The 24,608-nt window shown below is 44.3% G+C and overlaps 2 protein-coding genes across 3 annotated transcripts in view; one reads left to right on the top strand and one right to left on the bottom strand.

Moving 5' to 3' along the window:
* Positions 1–211: 211 nt before the first annotated feature.
* agpat4 (1-acylglycerol-3-phosphate O-acyltransferase 4 (lysophosphatidic acid acyltransferase, delta)) lies at positions 212–11,705 on the top strand (the record flags this gene model as incomplete). Its single annotated transcript, XM_080550402.1, has 8 exons — positions 212–389; positions 1,223–1,392; positions 2,729–2,890; positions 3,019–3,172; positions 3,890–3,992; positions 4,268–4,343; positions 4,893–5,091; positions 11,614–11,705. The coding sequence occupies 8 exons, from the start codon at positions 212–214 to the stop codon at positions 11,703–11,705; spliced, it is 1,134 nt and encodes a 377-aa protein (XP_080406528.1).
* A 1,479-nt stretch (positions 11,706–13,184) lies between these two features.
* map3k4 (mitogen-activated protein kinase kinase kinase 4) overlaps positions 13,185–24,608 on the bottom strand; it is a 28,703-nt gene continuing 17,279 nt past the window's right edge. The window contains exons 8-26 of one of the 2 annotated variants that reach the window (XM_080531839.1): positions 23,527–23,626; positions 23,343–23,426; positions 22,734–22,997; positions 22,470–22,619; positions 21,606–21,767; positions 20,989–21,122; positions 20,798–20,876; positions 20,596–20,674; positions 20,095–20,188; positions 19,556–19,687; positions 16,913–17,013; positions 16,408–16,485; positions 15,682–15,873; positions 15,531–15,601; positions 15,280–15,396; positions 14,774–15,056; positions 14,361–14,467; positions 13,633–13,812; positions 13,185–13,396 (exon numbers count right to left, since the gene is read on the bottom strand). In XM_080531839.1, coding sequence (XP_080387965.1) covers positions 13,376–13,396; positions 13,633–13,812; positions 14,361–14,467; positions 14,774–15,056; positions 15,280–15,396; positions 15,531–15,601; positions 15,682–15,873; positions 16,408–16,485; positions 16,913–17,013; positions 19,556–19,687; positions 20,095–20,188; positions 20,596–20,674; positions 20,798–20,876; positions 20,989–21,122; positions 21,606–21,767; positions 22,470–22,619; positions 22,734–22,997; positions 23,343–23,426; positions 23,527–23,626 — 2,428 coding nt within the window. In that variant the 3' untranslated portion in view covers positions 13,185–13,375. The remainder of the gene's footprint in view (positions 13,397–13,632; positions 13,813–14,360; positions 14,468–14,773; positions 15,057–15,279; positions 15,397–15,530; positions 15,602–15,681; positions 15,874–16,407; positions 16,486–16,912; positions 17,014–19,555; positions 19,688–20,094; positions 20,189–20,595; positions 20,675–20,797; positions 20,877–20,988; positions 21,123–21,605; positions 21,768–22,469; positions 22,620–22,733; positions 22,998–23,342; positions 23,427–23,526; positions 23,627–24,608) is intronic. The other variant, XM_080531840.1, reaches the window with a different exon arrangement.

Consider the following 24,608-nt stretch of genomic DNA (forward strand, 5'->3'; position numbering starts at 1 on the left):
GTTGTGTCAGCCGGGGATAGCACTTCTGCCTACAGCAGACGGCCAGAGTGGGGTTTACAAGACTGGAAGCTCTCTGACGGATGCTGATCCGTGAGATTATTTCCCATGATCGAGTGTGTGATTCTAGGAAACTGTTTGAGATTGGAGGATCCGTTTGTGTCTTCATACAGGCACTTTTAAAGGGAGGATTCGAAAAAGAAAAGAAAGAAAGATGGGTTTCCTGCAGCTGCTGAAATCCCAGTTCCTGTGTCAGATGTTCATCTGCTATGTGTTCCTGGCCAGCGGCCTCATTATCAACTTGTTGCAGATCTGCACTCTACCTCTGTGGCCCTTCAACAAGCAGCTGGCCCGCAGGATCAACTGCAGGCTGGGCTATTGCATCTCCAGCCGTGAGTGTGTGAGCTACATCTAGGGCTTAAGTGCTTCTCTCTAATGTCATGCTTGTGTCTGCAGTGCATCTGACCAGTCATCTGACAAAGGGCTCTGTTATTTATACTATCAACTATTTAGAGACTATCCACTCTATCAAGACTCTAACTCTCTCTGTACGAGGTGTTGTAGGTCTTCAAAAAGGATTTACAGGATCGAAAATATGCACATTTCACTTGTTCGTTGATAACTTTAAACACTACTCAAATTGGTGATCATTAACTTTGTTTTTGCTTCACCATGGTTATCACATTGGTGTCACTTAGCAACAACAGAGGGAACAGATAAACAGGAAGCAAGTCTTCATCGGAGTCAGGGCAGAGCTTGTGCTGGTGGTTTCATGCCCTTCATAGTTGTCCATATGTCATCTGCCTTAACCATAGTCTCATCATGCCATGTGATCCACCGCACTTAATGATGTGTGACTGAACAAAGTCCTGTAGATATTCAGAAGTTTGCCATACACACGATGCTTGAACTGCACTGCAAAAAGTAAATCAAAGTAAGATGAAATATCATAAATCAAGGCAATGCATGCTTGTTTTTTTGTCTGACTGCACTAGTTTTAAGATATCTCTTACTTGTTTTAAGAACATCTTGGCAAGTGACATTTTGCCCTTCTGTCATTTTGCTTATTTTAAGTAATGTTTCCCCCATTTTATTTGTGTTTTTTCTTGTTTTTGAGAGCTGACTTTTTGCAGTGTGAGCATGATTAATTGTGTGTGTGTGTGTGTGTGTGTGTGTGTGTGTGTGTGTGTGTGTTCATGGCTCATGTGTGTGTCTTATTCCTTAGAGATGGTGGCTATCCTGGAGTGGTGGTCTGGCACTGAATGCACACTCTACACAGACCCAGAGAGCTACAGGCTGTATGGCAAGGAGAACGCCATCGTCGTCCTCAACCACAACTATGAAATCGATTTTATGTGTGGCTGGACCTTCTGTGAGAGATTTGGGGTCCTTGGGGTAAGGGCACAGGGGTAATTGGTGGTACTATACTCATGGGATCAATCAGCCATCTGGTAGGCACACTGCAAAACCTAGTGGCCACTTGTGGTACGGTTCTAGTTCTCACTGGTAGTTCTGCCCAAGTCCCAATGTAATTCCAATGGCAGAGTTGGTATTGTTCCTAACCATATCGATTCTAAGCTATTTAATGCCTTGCTTGAAGCCATTGGCAAAATTGAGGATATTTGGACCATTAAACATTTCTACATTGTAGCGTTTACGAGATCTGAAGATATGGGTATAGGCAAGCTTCCATAATGTTTATGCTACTTACAATGTAATATTACCGATTATATTGAGTGGATTATCATTGTACACATAATGACTGAAGTCATTGAAGTCAACTTTTACCATTCTCTCGTGATAGATTGATTTTCGGAAACTTCCAATGCACTACTCAAGTTTCTCACATTACCAAACTCCTATAGTCTACCTTTTATGATTAGGCTTTGTTGAGAATCAAATCTGACTTAGGCTCGATGGGATTGACAATACAGTTGGTGGTTGATGATGTAATAACATAAAATATTGTGGCCATATTGAAAGTAGTCACTATTTTAACAGAGAGGCAGATTAGGAGCTTCTCATAATAAAAAAAGGATTTGCACAAAATCTGAATAAATTACACTCTAGGGCAAAGATTAAACATCAAAACCAAATAAATACCCTTGGTTTATTAGATTTTTTAAATTAGCCTTGGTTAAAGAAAAGCAACTTCTATAGCTGGTATTGTTTTACGAGCTGGATAATAGGCTGTCTGTATTGCTCGGTTGCTGGCATGCTGGATGAGGGCTGAGGAACGTTCCCCTGTGCTTCTTGTCTTGGTGACCCGCCCAGGACTGCCTTTGGCTCACGCGTTCTTCTTGTGTTGGGCTAGACGAGAACGAATACGGAGCTCGTTCTGTGAATAGACAGCCTTCAATGTGTCCATTCTTTAGTCATTGATTATACTGTACTATGCATTGGGACTGGGATTTCCAACAGTGTTTGGTGCCCTCTACAATACATATATTTATATAGTACATGTTACGGTACATATGGGAATACGGTACATGTGGGAAAACTAGGGTTAGGGTTAGGTGCTACGTCGACTTGGTACATGCTGGCAAGTCTAACCCTAACCCTAATCCTAACCCTAACCCTAACCCTAACCCTACCCCTACCCCTAACCCTAACCCTAGCACCCTAGCACCTAACCCTAACCCTAGTTTTCCCACATGTACCGTATTCCCACATGTACCGTAACATATATATACATATATATTTAACAATTGTCAAATATTTACCCTTTCAGAGCTCAAAAGTGTTAGTCAAGAAAGAGCTGGCTTATATGCCTGTCATTGGCTGGATGTGGTACTTCCTGGAGATTGTCTTCTGTAAGAGGAAGTGGGAAGAAGATCGCGAGACAGTAACTCAGAGTCTTCAGAACCTGCGGGACTACCCAGAGAACTACTGGGTAAGTCCTGGTCAGTAAAATGACACCACATTTCCTTCGCTACCTAGTTGACATGAGTATGCAGCATGGTTGATAACCTAGTACAGTAGTAATAAAGCTAACAATGACATCTCTGACTCTCCTCCTAGTTCTTGCTTCACTGTGAGGGCACCCGCTTCACAGAGAAGAAACACCAGATCAGCATGCAGGTGGCAGAGAGCAAAGGCCTGCCCAAACTCAAACACCACCTCCTGCCCAGGACAAAGGGCTTCGCTGTGACTGTCCACAACCTCAGAGGGACAGGTGAGCATCACAGGGCTCCTCTGCGGCTCGATTCAACTGTATCTAATATAAACACATAGAAAGAGTCAAGAAAGAGTTGGCTTACCTGCCTCTTGTTGGCTGGATGTGGTACTCCTCTGTGGCTTGATTCAACTGTAGAAATGCCATGTATTGCCCCGCGGTGGCGCAGCGGTCTAAGCATCAGTCTCTGGTGCAAGCTGCCCACTGGGGACTGGGATCGAAACCCGGTCTCGCCAGACCCGGATATGGCCGGGGCCCACATATTGGAAGCATATTGGACGGCCGCTCCCGAGGGTGGTATAGGCTATTTCCGGATAAGGATCCGTCGCGCAACACCGCCCCCGTCTGGTGCCGGAATAACAGTGTTGGGCTCGAGGGGCCGGTAGCTAGTCTATCGGCTCTCTCATCTGGGCTGCCGGCCACGGGGTGCGCGTGCGGCCGATCCTACGCAATAGGCGACAGGGGATAATTGGACACTAGGTTGGGTATAATTGGATACTAAATTGGGTGAAAAAGGGATAAAATCAAAAAGAGAAAAAATAAATGTCTAATACATAAACAGAATATTTTAGACAACAATTGATGCCACTGAACAATGCTGTTTCGCTTTTGACTGAAATGTTAATTCAGTCAGTAGATTATGCAGACACTCCACTGCAGAGCCATGTTGTCTGTCTGTGTGCTGCTACCTCATGCATTCTGCCCTCTCCTCTTTAGTTGCTGCTGTGTATGATGCCACACTTAACTTCAGGAACAGAGAGACTCCGACGTTACTAGGGATTCTCAATGGGAAAAAGTATCATGCAGATCTCTTTGTGAGGTACCGAAAAAAATGTAATCATATATATAAAAATCACATGAAATCTTAACCCCCTCTTGTTAATGATATTATTGTGTTTTTCAGCCACCATAGATAGATAGTAACTTGACTGATATTGTAGAATCAGATGAAGAATAAGTGTCCCTCTACTTCCTGCATAGGAAGGTAAGGTTCAACATTCCATTCATAATGAGAGAGTGTCGTGCCACGCCTTCCTATGCAGTGATTTTGTTATTTAAAACAACGCCTCTACTCTTCTCCTCTGCCTCCCCCAGGAGAATCCCTCTGGAGTCCATCCCAGAGGATGAGGCAGAATGTGCTGCTTGGCTCCACAAGCTTTACCAGGAAAAGGTTAGAAGAAGACCCGAAAGGGAATCTGAATACAAAGACTCACAGATGGAAATGTACCTAGCCCACTAGCGTAAGGCTAGTGATTTTCAGAGCTGGCTAGTGACATTATTTGGCCAACTAGACAGTCAGGCCTAGAGATTTGTGTTCTAATTGCAAAAGAACAGCAATAGAAAGAAAGTAATAACCAACCACTCACAATGTTACATTGCTGTATAATAAAATAAAATTTAAAAAGCAAGAGAAGAGTAGAGAAATAAGAGAAATACAAATTGTGTAGTCGAATATTAATGTATATATTAATTGAAATAGTGTTTATTTAGTATTAAAGGCATTGTTTGCTTTAGCAATGGCATCATTTACACCATGGGCTAGTAGCATGTCACCCGGCTGGGCTAATAGAAATTACAGTCTACTAGCTCAGCTGGATAGTGCCTCCTAGAATCCTTAAATGCCATCCCTACATAGACTACTGTTACATGTGGCTCGTAGACTCTGGACCCCTATTTGTGCCCCTTGTTAACTGGTTGTGTCTGTGTTTCCTCCTGACAGGACAGGTTTCAGGAGCAGTACCGTCAGACAGGGTGTTTCCCCGGCCATGAAGTCAGTCCTCCACGGCGGCCCTGGGCCCTGATCAACTGGTTGTGCTGGTCTGCCCTGCTGCTCTATCCCCTCAGCCTGCTCCTCATCCAGCTCGTCACCTCTGGATCCACGCTTACCATCTTGGGCACTCTGGCAATCTGTGTCGCAGGTGGGTCCTACCCTACACATTCTTAGCTGAATCCATTGTATCAGTTTAACAGTTTAACAGTACAAAGGCTAGGTAGTTAGGTTCTACAGACGGGAGATTTTGAGGGTTTTGATCGTTAACCTGACAAATGTGACACGGTCTGGTCAATTGGTCTGCAAGTTGGCAGCTGATTTAATGTTCGGACTTTTCTTTGAAAAATGTAAATACATTTCAGCGTTGTTGAAAATCAACGACACACTCGCTAGTCAGCTAACAGCTTGTTTTGTGAGTGACAATGTAAAGTTGTGTTAACTAGGTAGCAGCAGATTACTCACCGAATCCATTGCGTTGCAGTATTTTGGCTTGACTAGCGAGTTTGTGTTCTGATGCTCAACAACGTTGAAATATATTTCTGTGTTTCAAAATAAAAGTCAGACCATTTTGATCGGTTGCCGACTTGCCATGACCGGATCGTGTCACAAATGTGACTAGACTCTATCTACTGTTGTGATAGAGTCTAGTCTAATCTGAGTCATTGTTACCCATCTAACCTTTGTCCAAATATTCAATATGCCGTAACCATAAGAATAACTTTTCTTTAAGTCTACTCTGTTCGATCCCTCACTATGGGACACGCACGCTGTGTACCTCTATACAATCACCCCTGGTACAGCCCGGTGATGCTTGTAGGCAGATAGACCATCTACCGTCTGTCCTATATACTGTATAAGACCTATATCGACACATTTGGCAAGCTACTCTCTGAGCTAGCAGGCTAACATGAGAAGGCCGACAGCTAACTTGCAGGCTCTTTTTAATTGTTTGAACCCTTGCTAGCGTGAAGTTATAGGCTTACAACTCGTTAGGTCTCTCGTGTAGGCTACAACTAACAGTCGGATGGTTGGCTAGCTCGCTTGTTGTCATTATTAAATGACTTGAGCCTGGGAAGAGGAACCCACCTAGAGCCAACAGGGACTCACTGAGTCTCCAGTACCTGACCGTGGAGTACACCTTACTGTACACACAAGCATGGCAGTTATACTAGGCAGCACTGCTCAGGACCCCTTATGCCCTATAAGTCAGGGCTGGCACCTTTTTCTGCAATAAAAAGTTCCCTGCCGGGCGGACCTGCAATAAAAAAAAAAGTGAGCGACCTGCCCTCTCTAGGGGTTACATGTGCATGGCCACTCGTGTGCATGCGTGGCGTGGGCTCCCTTTCACTTGGAGCAGTAGTGCACATGCTCATTCTCCCCCAGGGTGTCTACAGACTGCAGCGTGCATGTCCAACCCTTGCCTGTTGGGCAGAGGCATTCGGGTTCTCACGTCTATCGGCGACTGGCTCGTGTGGGTGGGCACAGGCAGCGGATCCTGTTGTCGCATCTGCTCGACCCTTGGAGGCTTCCAGATGAATCATGTCAAAACATTGCTCAATCCCAGACAAACGGTGACCTTAGCAGTAATCATGGACTCTAGAGCTTCGCTCACCCCAGCCAGTTTAGCAGCACTGGCATGGTGGAGGGATACCCCACCCCACCCCTCCCCTCCCCTCCCCCCCAACCCCAGGGCTCACTCGTAGGGAGAGTCGTCGAGCAAAAAGGTGTAACGACAAACGCGCCACTTCAGAGATGGGGGGGGGGGCGTTACACAACGGTATCATGTGCCGTGTTATGCGCATGTTTGCTTATGACAACGTTTGCGAAGGCTGCGAATGAAGTGCGACACTGATAATATTATGTGATAGAAAACTCATTAAAGTGCGTGATGAGTAAATTGGCCACATGATATCTGAAATTGCATGATATCCGATGACTGTTTCAAGAAAACAGGAATATGCATGAATTACCTGCGAGTGACTGTAACAGGGTAGCTTGTAAACAGTGGAAACAGTAATTTGGGTTAAGTACGTTACTGCTACTATTGATGCTGCTATAGGCATCAGATTTAAAGATCATATATATATATACTGTATATATGTATCTCCTCCCCATGTCGGGGTTAAACCCCAGGGAGAGGTTTTATCTGGTTGTCTGTCCGTCAGGGTAACTTGTAACTTAGGGGAACGATGACAGGGCTTCTCCTCTGCCGGTGAGCCCTAGTGAACTAGTAACTCTGAGCTTATCAAACCTCACAACGGTCTTGCTAAATGGTTTTGCTGTCTGGACATCGTTGACCATATATACTTTTTTTTTTTTTTTTGTACATTTGTTTTTCAGATTTTATCCCTTTTTCACCCAATTTGGTAGCCAATTTAACCCAACTTAGCATCCAATTATCCCCTGCCTATTGTATAGGATCCGCCGCACGACCCCGTGGCCGGCAGTCCCAGAGGAGGGCGCCAGGCAGACTAGGCTGACTGGCTCCTCGAGCCCAGTACCGTTATTCCGGCACCCAGGGGGCGGTGTTGCGCGACGGATCCTAGTCCAGAAATACTCCTATACCCCCCTCGGAAGCGGCCGGCCAATATGCCGCTTCCCGTGTGCCTCGGCCATATCTGGATCTGGCGAGCCGGGATACGAACCCCGGCCCCGGTGGGCAGCATGCACTAGCGGCCAGTGCGTAGACCGCTACACCACCGCGGGGCGACCATATATACTCTTAATCCAACTCATGTATGTATAAAAGAACAGTCCTAAACAGGAGGGTAGAGGTTGGTCAATGGGGTTAGGGGAGGGTAGAGGGTAGAGGGTAGAGGTTGGTCAATGGGGTTAGGGGAGGGTAGATGTTGGTCAATAAGGTTAGGGGAGGGTAGATGTTGGTCAATGGGGTTAGGGGAGGGGAGATGTTGGTCAATAAGGTTAGGGGAGGGTAGATGTTGGTCAATACGGTTAGGGGAGGGTAGATGTTGGTCAATAAGGTTAGGGGAGGGTAGATGTTGGTCAATAAGGTTAGGGGAGGGGAGATGTTGGTCAATGGGGTTAGAGGAGGGTAGAGGGTGGCCAATAAGGTTAGGGGAGGGTAGAGGTTGGTCAATAAGGTTAGAGGAGGGTAGAGGTTGGTCAATGGGGTTAGGGGAGGGTAGAGCAGTGGAGACTAGTGGATGAGGACATGGGGAGAACAGGCTTGTGGTAATGCACAGAATGGAATGAGGATGTCTGCCTCCGCTGGTGGAGATGGTAGAGGTTGGTCAATACTGGGAGCAGTGGGGCACAGGCCAGAGCCAGCCAGACAGCCCTGTGAGGAAACAGTAAGCCAACAGCAATAACAGATGGGTTCATATTCATACTGATAGGTCAGAAGTCTCTCTCTCTCTCTCTCTACTCTGCCCACCCTTTCTCTTTCTTTCTCTCTCTCTCTCCCCCTTCTCTACTCTGCCCACCCTCTCTCTTTCTCCCCCTTCTCTACTCTGCCCACCCTCTCTCTTTCTCTCCCCCTTCTCTACTCTGCCCACCCTCTCTTTCTCTCTCTCTCCCCCTTCTCTACTTTGCCCACCCTCTCTCTTTCTCTCGCTCTCCCCCTTCTCTACTCTGCCACCCCCCCCCCTCTCTCTCTCTCTGCCAACCCTCTCTCTCTCTCTCTCTCTCAATTCAATTCAATTTCAATTTAAAAGCTTTATTGTGCAAAAAAAAACTTGTTTATTGCAAGCTTTCGGTCATAGACCTTCTTCAGGCATAAAGCGACAAGTGAATGCAGTGGGTTTTAAGGGTTCAAACAACATCACTTGATTTAGCCAATGCACAACACCTGTGTCAAAAATGTCACCTAGTGACTAAGCATCAAGGGAATTGTAGTCTTAGATTTAGTGGACTACAAAAATATACACAAGTGTTCATGAGACAGGAAACACCAAAAACAAATATTTACAATAATATACATAGCAGAACAAAAAAAAATACAAACATGCAGACATCATATAGCATAGCCATAGAACATATAAATCTAAAGTAATTTATTCATAGCATGACACTCATGTCGAAATCCTCATTTAGACCTAGGGGTTGTAGACTTTCTAGGGTGTGGATCCAAAAAAGCTCTCTCTGGCATAACCTCCTGTCAACATCACCCCCTTTCTGAAGGGTAATCTGCTCTATGCCCTGGAACCTAAGGGAGGACATGGGGTGGGAGTGGTTATTGACATGACTAGGCTACGGGGTAGTTCACATCTTTTCGACACTTTTTATATTGTTTTACCAATATAGATTTTATCACATTGGCATTTTGATGTGATTAGTCCACTTACTGGGATTTCTAGGGTGGCTGAATTCATTGGTTTTGTGAATTCATTGGTATTGTGGCACTGGGCACAGTTGCCACAAGGGTAGTTTCCCAGTTTTTTGGACACAGGTGTTGTGCATTGGCTAAATCAAGTGATGTTGTTTGAACCCTTAAAACCACTGCATTCACTTGTCTGCTTTATGCCTGAAGAAGGTCTATGACCGAAAGCTTGCAATAAACGGCGTTTTTTTTGCACAGTGTTTGAGCGTGCGGATGCTATTATTTTGCACACACAACTGTGAAAATAGTATGGATGTATGGTGCAAATAGTGCAGATACTTATTTATGGTTTTTACAGTGGTTGTGCTTCATTGGACATCGTTTTATTGTCACAACAGCTCACAAATCTTGCTGCTGTGTTTGCACATGGTTGTACTTCACCCAGCAGATTTGACATTAGTCAATCCTTATTTTTGGGTGTTTGTAATCTGTGGGAAGTATGTGTCTCTGATTTGTGTCTCTTTGTACAGTTGGCAGGTAGTCTCTGTCTCTCTCAATTTTTCCCAAAAAAAAGAGGGAAAAAAAAGAGGAAGGAAACAGTAATAGTTTCATAAGCTGCCCCTAACCCTGTATGACCTGAGGAGGAGGGCAGAGTGAATGTGTGATCTGTAGATCCTCTACTACTCTCTAGTCTCTACTACTCTACTACTTCACCACAATACACTTGAAATTCCTGAGAAATTAGTCAGAGGATCAAACACACACACACACACACACACACACACACACACACACACACACACACACACACAAATCCTGCCTATTGGGTCTGTGAGAAATACTGAGAAGGGAAATCGTACTGTAACAAGGATGGTTATGATGACTATGAATATTGCAACCCCATTGAGAGCTGGAGAGGGACAATGTAGTTGCTCACAAACATGCACAGTGCAGTCTTGTTTCCACTACTCCTCCTACCTGGTATTTCCCCCTCCAAATATGATGACCATCAGAGTAGGCATTCTTAACTTATAGGCTATTATGCCACTTATCCCCCATTCGGAATTTGACTGTATCAGAGAAGAGGTAGGCCTATGTCTAAAGAAATCTCATTTGCAATAGAACTGTATGAGATATTTCCATACAACTACTGGTTAGTGTTCAATAGCACCCTAGACAATTCAGTAATGATATATTTTTCAGGGATTTCTGTTTTTTCTGATAAATGAGAGAAAAGTGATGGAGTCCTATGTTCCTGTCACCAAAAAGTGCAATTTCCGTCTAAACTAAAGCTACGTTTACAGGACTATAATTCAGTATTTATTTAGGTAAATAGTTGTCTGACTATTTGGTGATGTAGGACAACCACCTGGTTCATACCTCAGCAAATCTGAAGAGGAAAAGAGTGATCATTCTCAAGTTATGGGCTTTTTTGTCACCTTCCCCATATTCGGCCTGGTCTAATTTGGCTCTTTTTCAGGGATTGGGGTAGCTCTAAAGAACAACCCAAAAAACATATTTCCCCCAAAAATAAAATTTGACAACAATCAATTTCATTCATGGGAGACCCTAAAGATAAGAAAAATCATTGTTGTCATTTGTTCTACCTCGGGTAGGGGTATCTCGAAAATGTGTTTGTTATCCCTCAGGGCCAATCACGCGCCAGGAAAACCGAACACATGAGCTGACTTACTGTTGTAGTCACCTCTTCCAGGGGAACAAGAAGTATTGAGACACTAGGATGTAGCAACAGTAGATCTGTTCGCATTGTTGGAAAATGTGCAATGGCAGTTATTCTTTACGATCATAAATCACCCCCCCCCCCCTTGATGCCTCACAGTAAGCAGGGACTTAAGCAAGAGTCCCAAGCAAGAGTGACCAACATGCGCTTTCAGTCCATCCGACATGGACTCAGCATGGACTGACAAAGCTACGGTTACATTACACCCAAACGCCACGTTCCCAAAGTCACCTGCAAGCTGCTGCAGCCATGCTGCTGTACTGCTCTCTCTCCATCACCTGCCCTTCTCCTCTCGGGGGTAGGTGCATCTGAACACCCTCTGTCCTGTATGCGCTTCTGTGTTCACATGGCCAGGAGGACATCGTTCTGGTTGTGTGATCAGTTCTTCGTCTTGCTTTGCGAACCCCGGCAACGGGTTAGGGTCCTGTCTACACAGTGCCTCTACCTTTAGATTGTAGGAGCCGTTGTTGAGGCTTACAATTGTCAAGTATTGTAGGGTATAAACCACTCTATAATGATTTTGGTGTGCATGTGCATAGTCTCTGCTGTTGTTGGATAACAATGTAACTGACTAGTCCCATAGTTTTGTCTGTGACCCCTTTAAGTTCAAATGACTAAGTTTGTATTTATTTTTTCTCTTTTCTCCCTAGCTTCTGTTGGCATGCGCATGATGATTGGAACGACTGAGATTGACAAGGGGTCAACCTATGGGAATAAAGAGGCGCACGTGAACAACGACTGATAGATCCTTGCCAACATCAAATGATCAATCACTTTACCACCGCGGGGATAGCAGTCAAGGCAGGACATGAGAGGCAGCAGGTGTTTCATTCATTCTAAGGCACATACTGTAGATACCCACCTGTCTAATGGGATCAGTGTACAGTGTAGCGGTCATTACAATTGTGAAGATGCCATGTCTCCTTATCTTATCCAATGTAGACATTGGCTCAAAAATGTGGTCAAAGAATTGCCAGGTAGATTTCCCTCAAAAGTTGATGCCTCAAGTTTTTTAGAATGATACACAGTGCTGTGTGTATGTAACGGGACAGTTCTTTTTGTCTCTATACTCTATAAGGTTTTCACAATTACTATTAAGTTAAAGTAGAGATTCTCAGCTTTTGTTTGATGCGATAGATATGTGTACATATTTGTTTCACCATTTAGAAATGACACTTTTTATACATAGGTCATCATCATATGTAATGGAACAGACTCAGTCTAAAAAGTGTCATTTCTAAATTGTGAAACCAATTTCTGCACAAATACCCTCAAATAAAAGTTGAGAATCTCTACTTGATCTCTACTTTGATTTCAAATTAGAAATGTTGGGAGTATAGAACCAAAATAGGGCACTGTACAGTATGTGTGTGTGTGTCTGAAAACATCCTTTAAAAGGGTGCATGCATTGACAGAATATTGCCCATAAGATAGGTAAAGACCAGAAAATGTACACAAACCATTTCTTAAAAAAAGTTGTTTATTAATATTGTTTGTACATAGCAAACACTGTAAGAGCAGCAGAGGACCGGAAGTTCTGTTTGTCAGTGTATGTATATGGGTGTGTGTGTGTTTGTTCAGCAGCAGGGAGTGAGCGGACCACTTCTCTCTCCTCTCATTGGTTGGATGTGCTCCAGTCATTATGCCCAGTGCTGAAGCCTTGAGCCCTGCACCACATCCATACAGGCTTCAACACTAACTGTTAACAATGGGCTCCTCGGCATGGCCAAAGGAAAAAATACAATATTTAAAAGCAATCAAATAAAATAAAAATGTTTTTCTTCGAAGTCTCTGCCCTCAATTTGCATGTTTGGATAGGAAAATGTCATACATTTAACACAGCATCCTCTGCTTCTCTGTAATGGGGCTCAACACATCCAAAGACTACAGGCAAGACCACCACCTTGGCCAGCCTTGCTGTCTGAATTAAGATCCCTTTGCCCTGCTCAACTGTCCCTCTCTTGTCCTCTATGCTCACTGAATGGGTACAGTTTAAAAAGTGCCATAGCTTTTGTTCTTTTTGTTCCATTTCTCCTGTGTTTTCTCATTACCTTTTTATTCAGAGGTCTTCGATGAGAACAACAGACGGTGGCTATAATTACTTAAGCTGTACAATATGGTTTATACAAGGATCAAAGCCAATCCTATTCTTACAGTATGTACAATACATTCCCTCCAGCCTCCTCTCCCCTTCCCAGCCCTCCCCAGGAAGACTGGACACACAAGACTTCTCCCTTGACTTCATTTGCTCCTGTCCAGTTTACTCACTGAAATTACCACTTTCGAGTTCTTCAGTTTAGCTCCATGTGCCTGCAGCCATGATTTCACTCATTTCCTTGTGTCAACAGTCCCTCGTCAACACCACGTACAGTGCTACAGTTTGTAAACATGAGACCTACAGGCTGGACCCAATCACTCTTCATCAGTGCAAACCTGTTATTGTGAAACAAGAGACAGCAGCTTACAATTAGGGTCACATGGGATCCTTCATTTAATCAGGCTAGACAAGCATGTGACTATTGCTCTCTAAATGCACGTCTTTGAGCGTGCTCTGCCATTGAAGCGCAACATACAGTACAGTATGTGTACGGTACATGTGTTATGCCAATGAGGGTGGATGTGTCTAATCCAATGTGGTGCTGTGTTCTATGTGTGTGTGCGATACTGACCTTGACAAACGCGTGGTCCAGCAGCGTGCTGGCGGTCCAGCGGCGTTTGGGTTCACTCTCCAGACAGTGACCCAGGAAGTCCTTCCCCTCTGTGCTCAGCTTCTCAGGAATGGGGGGTTTGTGTCCCATGCCCACCTTGTACATGATCTGGAAGTTGTGCTCATACTCATGCCAGGGCCTCTGCAAGGACAAAGACAAAACATCAGACATTCTGACTGGGACCAGGCAAGCAGGACAGCCTCAACGTGCACAGACAAGCTCGACAATTCCAAGCGTGACAATTTCAAGCATTTTGGAATGACTTTTCAAGCCAATGGAATTACACTACTCCAAACAATTCACGTAGTAGAAATTCAGGACCTTTATGGTTTGTGTTCTGTCAAACATATCAGCCAAATGCTATACTATAGTAAGTAAGTAAGTAAAACTTTATTTATATAGCGCCCTTCTCAGCATGGGTGATTTACATCAAAATAAGAAAAGTGCAATCAAAACATACAAGGATTAAAAACACAAACGGGGGAACACCCCACAGGGGACAACGTAAACAGAGCATAAACAGGAACAATACAATGGCTATGGGTGACTGCCGGCCTGCCTGAGTCTTTAATTGCCGCTTAAAAAAGAGTTCTGAGGGAGTGGCTCTCAGGTCAGGGGGAGGGCGTTCCAGAGTCTTAGGGCCGTCACCTCAAACGGTGGGTAGAATTTACTCTGGCAATAGTTCTTACCTTCCCAGTCACCATCTCAATGAGGACACAGCCCAGACTCCAGATGTCCGCTGCCCGTCCGTGACCTTCGCCCTTTGCTCTTGTGATGACCTCAGGTGCCATGTATGCTAATGAACAACAGAGATGGGACACAGAAGACTAACTCATAACATATTGAACATGAACAACATAGAGCTCTATTATTGAGTATAGCTGTCTCTGTAACTATAGTAGTAGTACACAGTATGGATGTTGAATGGAGCAACAGCCCAGTGAGAAAGGCTACTGATGACAAAAGGAACAACATTTATTAGGAACAACATTATGCAAACAATGTCAGAGCAGGCTGTGCCTGTGAATGCTTTCACCAGAAGTAAAATACTGCCCCCTTGTGTACTGAAACAAAACCAAAAAGTTACAATTCTGAGGCTCACCTGCTGTTCCCATAGTGCTGTTCACCTCCCCAGGCATGGTCTGGTTGTTGTTCTTCAACTTGACCGAGCAGCCGAAGTCACCCAGTTTGATCAGGCCTGACGACGTCAGGAAGATGTTGGCTCCTTTGATGTCACGGTGCACAATGCCGTGCTCGTGGAGGACGTTGATGGCGGTAGTGATCTGTTTGCTGTAGAGACGGATGACGTGCTCCTGCAGTCCCAGCCTGGACACCTCCTCCAGAGTCCCCTCGTCACAGTACTCCATGAAGATGTACATCTCCTCCTGTAGGGAGAGGGAGGGAGGGAGGGGCAGCGGAAAGAGAAGAGAGAGGGATGGTGGAGTGGGGAGAGAGAGAGAGACGACAATGAGACAGTATTTTGGACGTATGCATTACATTGTCTACATATCAAACTGCTGCTACAGTGCCATGCAGCATATTCAAACAGAGACTTGTTTATATACAGACTTGCATTCAGTTTGACCTAGACTCCAAGGCTGCTCTTACCCGATGGAGCTCAACACCAAAGTAGCGGACCAGGTTGGGGTGCTTTATGCCTTCAAAGATTTTCAGCTCGTCTGCCGTCTCCTTGATCGTTTTATGGTCGTTAGGCTGGAATCGGATCTGTTTGAAAAAGACGGATCCATGTTTTAGTCACGGTCATTGAATAAATCAGACAAACACTACACACTATGAGAGACCTGATGATTGGCCTTGCAATTAAGAGATTTTTCAGTCACTTCTACATGGATATCTACCTCTTTCATGGCCATCAGTTCTCCAGTGTCGATATTGATGCAAGTGTACACCTTCCCATACTGCCCCTCGCCTGCAGCCAGAGAAGAAAGAGATGATGTAACATTATGTAAATACAAACAAATCGTAGTCATGGCAGACTCGGTCCCATACCTATCTTGTTGCCCCTCTGCCACTTGAAGGTGACCTTCCTCAGGCCCACGTGCATGACGTTGTCGTAGGACTTGGGTGTGTGGCACACCTGGCCGATGATGTTGCGCTGCTTCATGACGAAGTAGCGCTTCTCCTCAAAGGAGCGGATGGAGCGACGCACCGCCTCCATGGGGCTCTGACGTGCCGCCGTGTCTGAGGGGGAGGAGAGACGTGGTAGGGAGCAGACAAAGACATTATAATAATAATAACAATAATAATAATAATACATTAGACTTATATAGCGCTTTTCTAGACACTCAAAGACGCTTTACAAACTGAAAAGATTGAGTAGTAATAATAAAAAGAAACAAAAAAGAAATAAAAGAAAGTATAGGGGTCTAATTAATTTTTAGATGACTAAATGTCTTTGTAGGACAATCTACTCTGTATACTGCAATTACACCTAGATTTCGGGCGGAGAAGCGGCGAACAAGCAACGCCAGTCCTCTCTCAACCGGCATTTTTTGCAAAAATAATGAACGCAAGATAGAGCCATCAATGGAAGAATAATACAGAGTTAGCTCTACATCAATGTATGAAAGGCACCCACAATATAATATTAGAGTTTGATAGTGACACTCAAAAGATTCAGATATACAATGCTGCCGCCTGGTGTTCAATAATGGATTTGATAAAACCTAGAATATGCCAAGAGGAATTGTTGAATGGATGTCTCATCAATGTTACCCTTTGATTGGCTGATGAAGGTGCGTAGCTCCCAGCTTCTCCGAGCCGTGCAGGGGTCTCCCTTAGGATAGGAGGGCTCTGATGGGAGAGAGAACACACACATAGTCAGTGATATGGTGTGACGACCCTAGGTATAGTAGGTTAGATTCTATTTACTACATAACTGACTCCACACCCCAGAGGGTGCCAATTAGTTTGCATTGTAAATGCATCTCAATAAATATTTCATGAATAGTATAGTTGTTTGTAAACATTTATATTTATTTTTATTTACCAATTTTGACAGTGATTAGTGATTACACGTGTTATAGAGGCTATTTTGCACAGATATGAATACAGGTGTGCCTTGAGATTTCGGCGTGCCCTTTGGTGTGCCTTGGACACCAAAACTGAAAACCACCTCTTAGACAACAAAGCCGTTGTAGGTCTATAGGCCTGTGGTCTAGGCCTAGCTTGTAGACACACATAAAGATAGCCATCCAGGCGTAGTAGTGAGTGCTCCCACCTTCCCTGTCCTCCGTGGGGCTGGAGTGTCGACTCAGAGACTTGAATTGCAGCTCTGCCGCTACCGACGATAGTCGGTCGTTCTCATGGAGACTGGATCCTCTGCGTAGGGAGAGTCGGTTACAATCAGCAACACAAGGGCTCCATCCTCTCAGCTGGTCAGACTGCAGCTCAACCAATTTATATCTAAACATATTTAGCCATCTTTAAAATGTAAAATGTCTGAGCAACATTGAATATATACACATCTTCGATCTTCTCTGTTCATTCAGTTGAAATAGCATGACAAATAGAATACAAAAAAATAAATACATATCTATTCCCCACCCCCATCAGAGCTGACATGCACAAGACAGACAGGTTAGTAGGGGTGTAAATCACCAGCTTCATCACGATACGATATTATATCGATTTGTTTGTATGACGATACAATGTTTGACGATATCACAATGTCAGTCACGATACGATTTCGATTCGATTCGATTCAAGATCGATATGACGATATGATCGATATGACGCGATATCATATGCCAATCTAACACAATTATCAACTCACAAAAACAACTAGAATATTATTTGACCATTTTATTTGTGAGCTCTTCCAGGTATCCAACATTTAAATCATATTGTATTATACAGTATTCTTCTGTTACAAAAAGAAAAATAGACCCGTTCACTAGTCTCACAAACAAGAGATATTCAGCTTTAAAACATTAATGTCCTATGAAACAAAACTGGAAGAACTTGTCCACCCTTTTTTAAGGCAGGATTTTTGTAAACGTTCACTTTTTTACTGTTTCATAAACTTAGTATTTTTAACAGTTAGAACTGAACCAAGGTCACCATTTAACCTACAGTATATTTGTGCAATAATAATAAATAATAATAAAATAATAATAAATAATAAGTGCAAATGCAGTACAGTGCAGTACATCTTATATACATTCTTCTTAACCAAAATAAGTTAAGTATATCCTCCAGTGTTATATAATAAGTATATCCTCCAGTGTTCTTCTTTGGGAGGTTTTTCTTCAAAAAAACTAACTGATCAACATGTTCAGGAGACAAAACACTACGCTCTGAACGCAGGTCAGGATAATTTTTAATATAGGGCCATCCATCACACTTCCTCTAGGAAGCACTGATCTGATATGATGTGTTGATTGGTGAAAGGTAAGGCTATGCTTGGACAGTCATGTTAGATCACTGATTACGGGAGTAATGATTTACCTGTAGATTTTATCAATAGGAATTTTGTTCAGGTTTATCCAATGAAATTGGACAAGCAAACCGGAGTAAAGTAAGTAAGGTCCAACCTGCAGCCTTTGCCCATTCATAAGACAGATGCTTTGTTACAGACCAGAGCATTGACCAATCACAGTCGGCTAGACTAGAGCATTGACCAATCACAGTCGGCCGTGGGCGGGCTTGGCAGTCGCAGCTAAAACCGCTTCGCTGTTCTCCGCCGCAGTCACAAAATGCAGAACACACAGTGTGCAGCGCTCTTTGACTTTTCAATTTGCCGCTGCTAGTCGCGCGCTGCACGGAAATGGTGACAGTCACGCAGAATGTGCCATTTCAAAATAAAGGTGTATCTTTAAGATGACGATATAGATCGATATTTTTACATTGCATCGATGTAATCAGATCGTTAGTCAATGAATCGATGCATCGATGTGAATCGATGTATCGTTACACCCCTACAGGTTAGGTCTCTAAAGCAATTTGTTTCAATGTAAAGGACAGACAGAACAAGCCAAAAGATCAGGAGCTCTAAAATCATTAGAATAAAAGCCACACTACTATACAGTATTAATATAGGTCAGTGTTAGCAGAATGACACTTTCTCTCATTTCTCTCTCAGAGAGTTGCATGTTTCCATCTTTCATACCATGCACATCAACAGACCCAGTCTTTCTGTGGTGAATAAACATAATGTTGTGTGAAACTAAATTTTTTACTGATGGGTTTTAATGCGTGCCTAATTTAGTCTGTGTCTTCAAATGTGCAAGACAAAACATAACATACTAAAAGACTTGCTCCACGCAGGTGTGTGTGCGTGTGGGGGGGAAACAGTCAGTTATGTACAGCATGATTCCTTCTGGGTTTCCTCCAAACTGGGAGATGTCAACGGACTCAACTGATATGTTATGTATTTTTCATAATTTACATTTGAAGAATGTACATTGAAGAATTTGTCCCACCTCTTCAAGCTCGCCTTCACCAGTTAACCCTCTCCCCCTCCCCCTCCCATGTGTCCCCAGCACTACCTTAATTAGGCCCCTATACTTTCTTTTATTTATTTATTGTTTCTTTTTATTATTACTACTCAATCGTTTCAGTTTGTAAAGCGTCTTTGAGTGTCTAGAAAAGCGCTATATAAATGTCTAATGTATTATTATTATTATTATTAAATAGGAAATCTTAAGACTGTCATCACTACTCTAAACAGTGACCAATATGCTAAAGGAGACCAAAAGGTCCCTCTGCATATTAACTGTGTTGAGGGGAGCATGTCAACCATCGTTGAAAGGGTTGGGTGGAATAGGTGAAAAGGCATACATGGGTAGTGTAGTTCCAGCCTGTACTGGGTTGACAACAGGTGATACCGGATAACTTGGGGGGGGGGGGGGGGGCAGTCTACCTGATGTCATTAGGGGCAGTGGCGGGTGGTTTGGTGTGGCCGTGTTCCCCAGGAGGGGCAGGGCCCTGAGGGGCAGGGCGGGGGCCCGTGGGGCACAGCTGGGTCCGAAGGTCACAGGGCAGACTCCGAGAGCTGTAGCGAAAAAACATACTGAGGATCTTTGCCGTGTGCTTTGGAGATGAGGGTGTGTGTGCACGTCTAAATGGGTGGGTGGTTGACAAGAACACACACACGTACACACACACACGTACACACGTACACACACACACGTACACACACACACGTACACACACACACGTACACACACAGTTCAAGGCTTGATGCCAACTCACCCATTCAGTGTTAACCCATACTGCAACATGCAAGCATTATTATAAACCCAAACACCTTGGTTACGAAGACGCAACCGATTTAAACCCATTCAACCACGGTACAGGAGCGGAGCAGATATGAGAACATGCAGGAAAACACAAGTAAACATACACCAAATATCATCATCGTGGGGACGGTGTCTTATTGGTGCATGAGTCATGCCCTACCTGAAGCCCTCGGCGTTAGGGATGAACAGGTTGGGGTTTGGAGGGTCACTGTGGCAGCGGGGGACCTTGACGGGCCGAGGACTGTTCCTGGGGGCTGAGAGGAGAAACAGTCATTCCCGACAGGGACAAGCGTGGTCTTCTCACACACAACTCATCTATAGCACTATGCACTACTATAGCAATGACAATAATAAAGACCATTCATTCATTCATTCATTCATCTGCAAAAATGCTTCATCTAAATAAGTAGGCTGTGAACGTGATGATTGGTTGTTTCATTACAGCTACAGGGTGTTAATATATATTATATACAGTATATTATATATTATATATATAAATATAATATAATTATACAAAGGATAGATCTGGTCCATTGCCTCTATTGGTCAGTTTGCGTTCTAGCCGTGCCATATACCGCGGCTTCTCATTCCATAACGCTTAAATAACCCACATGCCTAGTGTTGAGTGAGATGTCAGGTAGCAGGTAGCACCAGGTCTTACCCAGGAATATGCCAGTGACTGGACTGTGAGGCTTCCCGATCACATGACCAATGCACTCGTTCATCAAAGCCTGCAAGTTCTGTCGAGTGAAGAACGTACACAAACGCAATCATTCCAGTGTACAGCGTGTCTCCATACTGGACTTCGTCATGTGCATGAGGTGACAAAACACGAAGAAGAAAATAAGGACGTATAACTTTACCACAAAGTCGTCCTCAGGCAATGCTGAGATGAAGGCTGGTTCGATCGCTTGAAGAAAGTCAAAGCCTTGAGTGGCCCACCTACAGAAAAGAGAGACAGTTTAGGAAGGTACACCCGCAAACTAACACAGGGACTGCCTCAGCCAATCCTCCCCACAGTGCTGAACCTGCCAACGGAAGCCTTTGGTCTCACCTGGGTCGAGTACCCCTGCCGCTCTCACACTTGGTCAGGACGTAGTTCATCCACTTGCGGGCGAAAGTGATGTAGCGCTCCCCGATCCTCTGGCGAAACTCTCCTGACATCAGCCGCACCACCTCCTTGTGGTACTGTGGGGAACAACACGACAACGCTACAGCCGGAGACGAGCGGGGGTCTGTTCACGATTATCCTCCCTGCTGCCTCCTGTACTAACACGGCACTCTAGGGACAACATTTGAATCAGTTGCAACAGTGTTGTGTGGAAAGACAGCTTTATTATAATTGTTTCCATACATCACGTCAGTCTACGTATTTATTTTCACGCTCCCTAAAAGGGTTACTGTACACAACAGCTGATGATATCCACTTCATGCGGAATCTAGTCCAAGTTGGACCAAAATCACATAGATTTGCCCAGAACTCATTAACATGCAACGTGTTACCCAGTGTAATGTTACCATGCTAAACAAGGCTGTCAGTATGGCTGAAGGTTAATGCAATATTGTGAATGTGAATGAGTATTAGGGAGCTGGCTAAAGATCCCTAATGGTTTAAAGACAAAGCAAGATCCAAAGGCTGTGTCCTAAACCCTCCAGCAGCTGCCCTCTGACCTCGAAGGCAAAGTTGTAGCCTTGTATCATGGCCTCTCTGTAGTACTGCTGTAGCGTGGCCGACTCTGACTCCTCCACCTCCGCCTCAAACTCCACCCTGAACATGTACTCCACCCGGTCGATGGCTGTGCTGATCTTAATGCACAGCTGCAAGGCATCGTTCTGTGGGGGGAGAGGAAGAGGGAGAGGGAGAGGGGAGGGGGAGAGTGATTGAGTGAGTGAGTGAGTTATGAGGTCTGCTTCAACCACAACCTTGCCACATAATATGTGTCATATTATGAGAAAGCTTTATTGAAGGGGAAGAGGAAGCTATAGCTTTTGAAACCAATGCAAGAAGGTTTTTAGGGTGGAGGGGGGTGTAGGGTTGGAGATTATGCTTGGTTTTGCAGCGCTCAGTGCAGCATATATATGAAAGTTGTGCACATTTCTGCACATAGATTTGTGCTACATCTATCTGTTAAAAAGTGGGACACGGGTATCCATCAGTGTGATGTGAACTGGGGTAATTTGGCTGAAGGTAAACAAGGTTTAAACATGATAAAACACAGCCAGCTGTACCGTCAGGTGTACCAGATTTAACATGATAGCTACAACCTCTTCAAGCTCGCCTTCACCAGTTAACCCTCTCCCCCTCCCCTTCCCGTGTGTCCCCAGCACGACCTTAATTAAGCCCCTATACTTTCTTTTATTTATTTTTGGTTTCTTTTTAATATCACTACTCAATCTTTTCAGTTTGTAAAGCGTCTTTGAGTGTCTAGAAAAGCGCTATATAAGTCTAATGTATTATTATTATTATTATTATTATTATTATTATTATTATTATTATTATTATTATAATTATAATCCAGGTGTGTGGTACGGTACCTTGAGCTGCTCCAGCGCGAGAGCGATGAGAGGCTGGCTGGACGTCTGCTCCCGGCTGAGGGTGAGCACTTCCTCCATCGACTGCTGGAAGGCCTTGCGTTGAGCCACCAGGTGGGCAGACTGCATCACGATCAGGAGCACGTTTTCCACCTGAGGAGGGAGGGGACCACGACGACGACGACGACGACATTGAGTCGTTAACAACTTTCAACTTTAAATATGCTCAAGCTCTCCAAATATGTACAAACTACACCTCCAACACACCTTCATGGCCCTCAGCGTGTCCACAGTCTCCATCTCAGGGACCAGTTTGAGCAGCTCTCCGTCCCACTGGGCCCAGCCAGCCTCGGCCTCCCCGGCGCCCTGCTTGCTCATGAGCAGGTAGGCCTCGTCCTCCACCATCTCGTCCGGCTCCTTGGAGCAGTCTTTCCCAGCCGCGGCGTTCAAAAGCTGCAGGATGAGGGGCCGCTGGTCCATCAGGCCAGAGGGGACGAACACCTCCAGCTCCTCCAACCCAGGGATCTGGACCTGGAAGTCAGTAAGCAAGTAAGTAACACTATAGCACCCTTCACAGCACGGATGCACAGGGTGCTTTACATCAAAAATAAGAAAAGTGCAATCAAAACATCAATGATATATACATTTGGATAAAAACTAAAACAGAGAAACACTCCACAAGGGACAACATAAACAGAACATAAACGGGAGCATAAGATGGCTATAGGTGACTACCGGCCTAGGCACAGGGAGGGACACAAAGAGGTGTTAGGCTTGTTCAGAGGGGAAGAGGAACAATCTATACAAAACACAATAGGTACAGTAGTTAGATAGAATGAAGCACACACTGAGTGGAAAAGGAAATAATTCAGACACCTTGACGTAGTTTCTCTCCTTGAGTGCCTCCAGGAGACATGGCACCCCGCTGGCAATGCTGAAGTCTGCAGCGATCTCCAGGTCCTGCAGGGGAGCGAGCGAACAAACAAAGAGAGATAAACACTCAGGCCCGCAGTTCGTTGATGAGCAGAAAAACAGGGCCACAAACAAACAGCAGACTCACCTTGCGGAGCATTTTGGCAAAGCCCAGAGCCTTGGAGGCCCTTTCTCTGGCTTCATGAAAGAGCTCCTTGAGCGACCGGCTGGTCTCAACAACCGACCGCCTGAAAGAACGAGACGTTTTGAAATGCATTATATACAGGGGTGCACATAACTGGTGCGCCAGTGCGCATGCGTCGCCAAAATGCATGCTGCGCGGCAGATCAGCCGCATGAGGGCGCTTTTGCGCACCAAAAAATAAAATAAAATAAAATATATATATATTTGATCACAAAAAAAACATCCTCTACCATGGTTGAAATTGAGGACAGTGATAATTTACAGCAGTCAAGAGAGCAGTGATGATGACGATTAAGCTTGTAGCATAAATAAATGCTTAGGCTGTAACTTTTTGTTGAAAAGTTGATTTCAGTGTTTACAGAACAGAGCAGTGCTTAAAGAGATGTCAGTTGATTTCATTGTGTTTAAAGGAGTCTGACAGACTTTCATGCTTAAAGAGCAGTCATTTGATTTTGCATTTGTTTATTTTGTTTTGCACACAATCATTTGTTCGTTCATCTTTATTTATGAATAAATGTCGTTTTGCTAATATAAGTTATCCATGTATCCCTTTTTCATCCATCCTGTGGGACGGGTCGTGACTCGCGAGCTCGGGGAGCACCAAGCAGCATCCCTAGGTGCTCCTCTGAGCACTGGCCCCAAAAAGTTATGTGCACCCCTGATTATATACTCAGTACCTGTATACTGTGCATCACAGCCACACACAGCCTCAGGTACAGTGCATTCGGAACATATTCAGACCCCTTCACTTTTTCCACATTTTGTTGTGTTATAGACTCAGTTTAAAATGGATTAAATTAAAATAATTTGCCATCAGTCCACACACAATACACTAGAATGTCAAAGCAAAAACATTTTTTTGGAAATTTCTATTAAAATTTAAATACAGAAATACCTCATGTACCGTATTTTCCGGACTATAAGTCGCACCCGAGTATAAGTCGCAGCAGTCCAAAAATGGGTCATGAAGAGGAAAAAAACACATATAAGTCGCACTGGACTATAAGTCGCATTTATTTACCGTAG

This window comes from Nansenia antarctica (genome assembly GCF_963989245.1).
Source record: "Nansenia antarctica genome assembly, chromosome: 1".
Lineage (NCBI taxonomy): Eukaryota > Metazoa > Chordata > Actinopteri > Argentiniformes > Microstomatidae > Nansenia > Nansenia antarctica.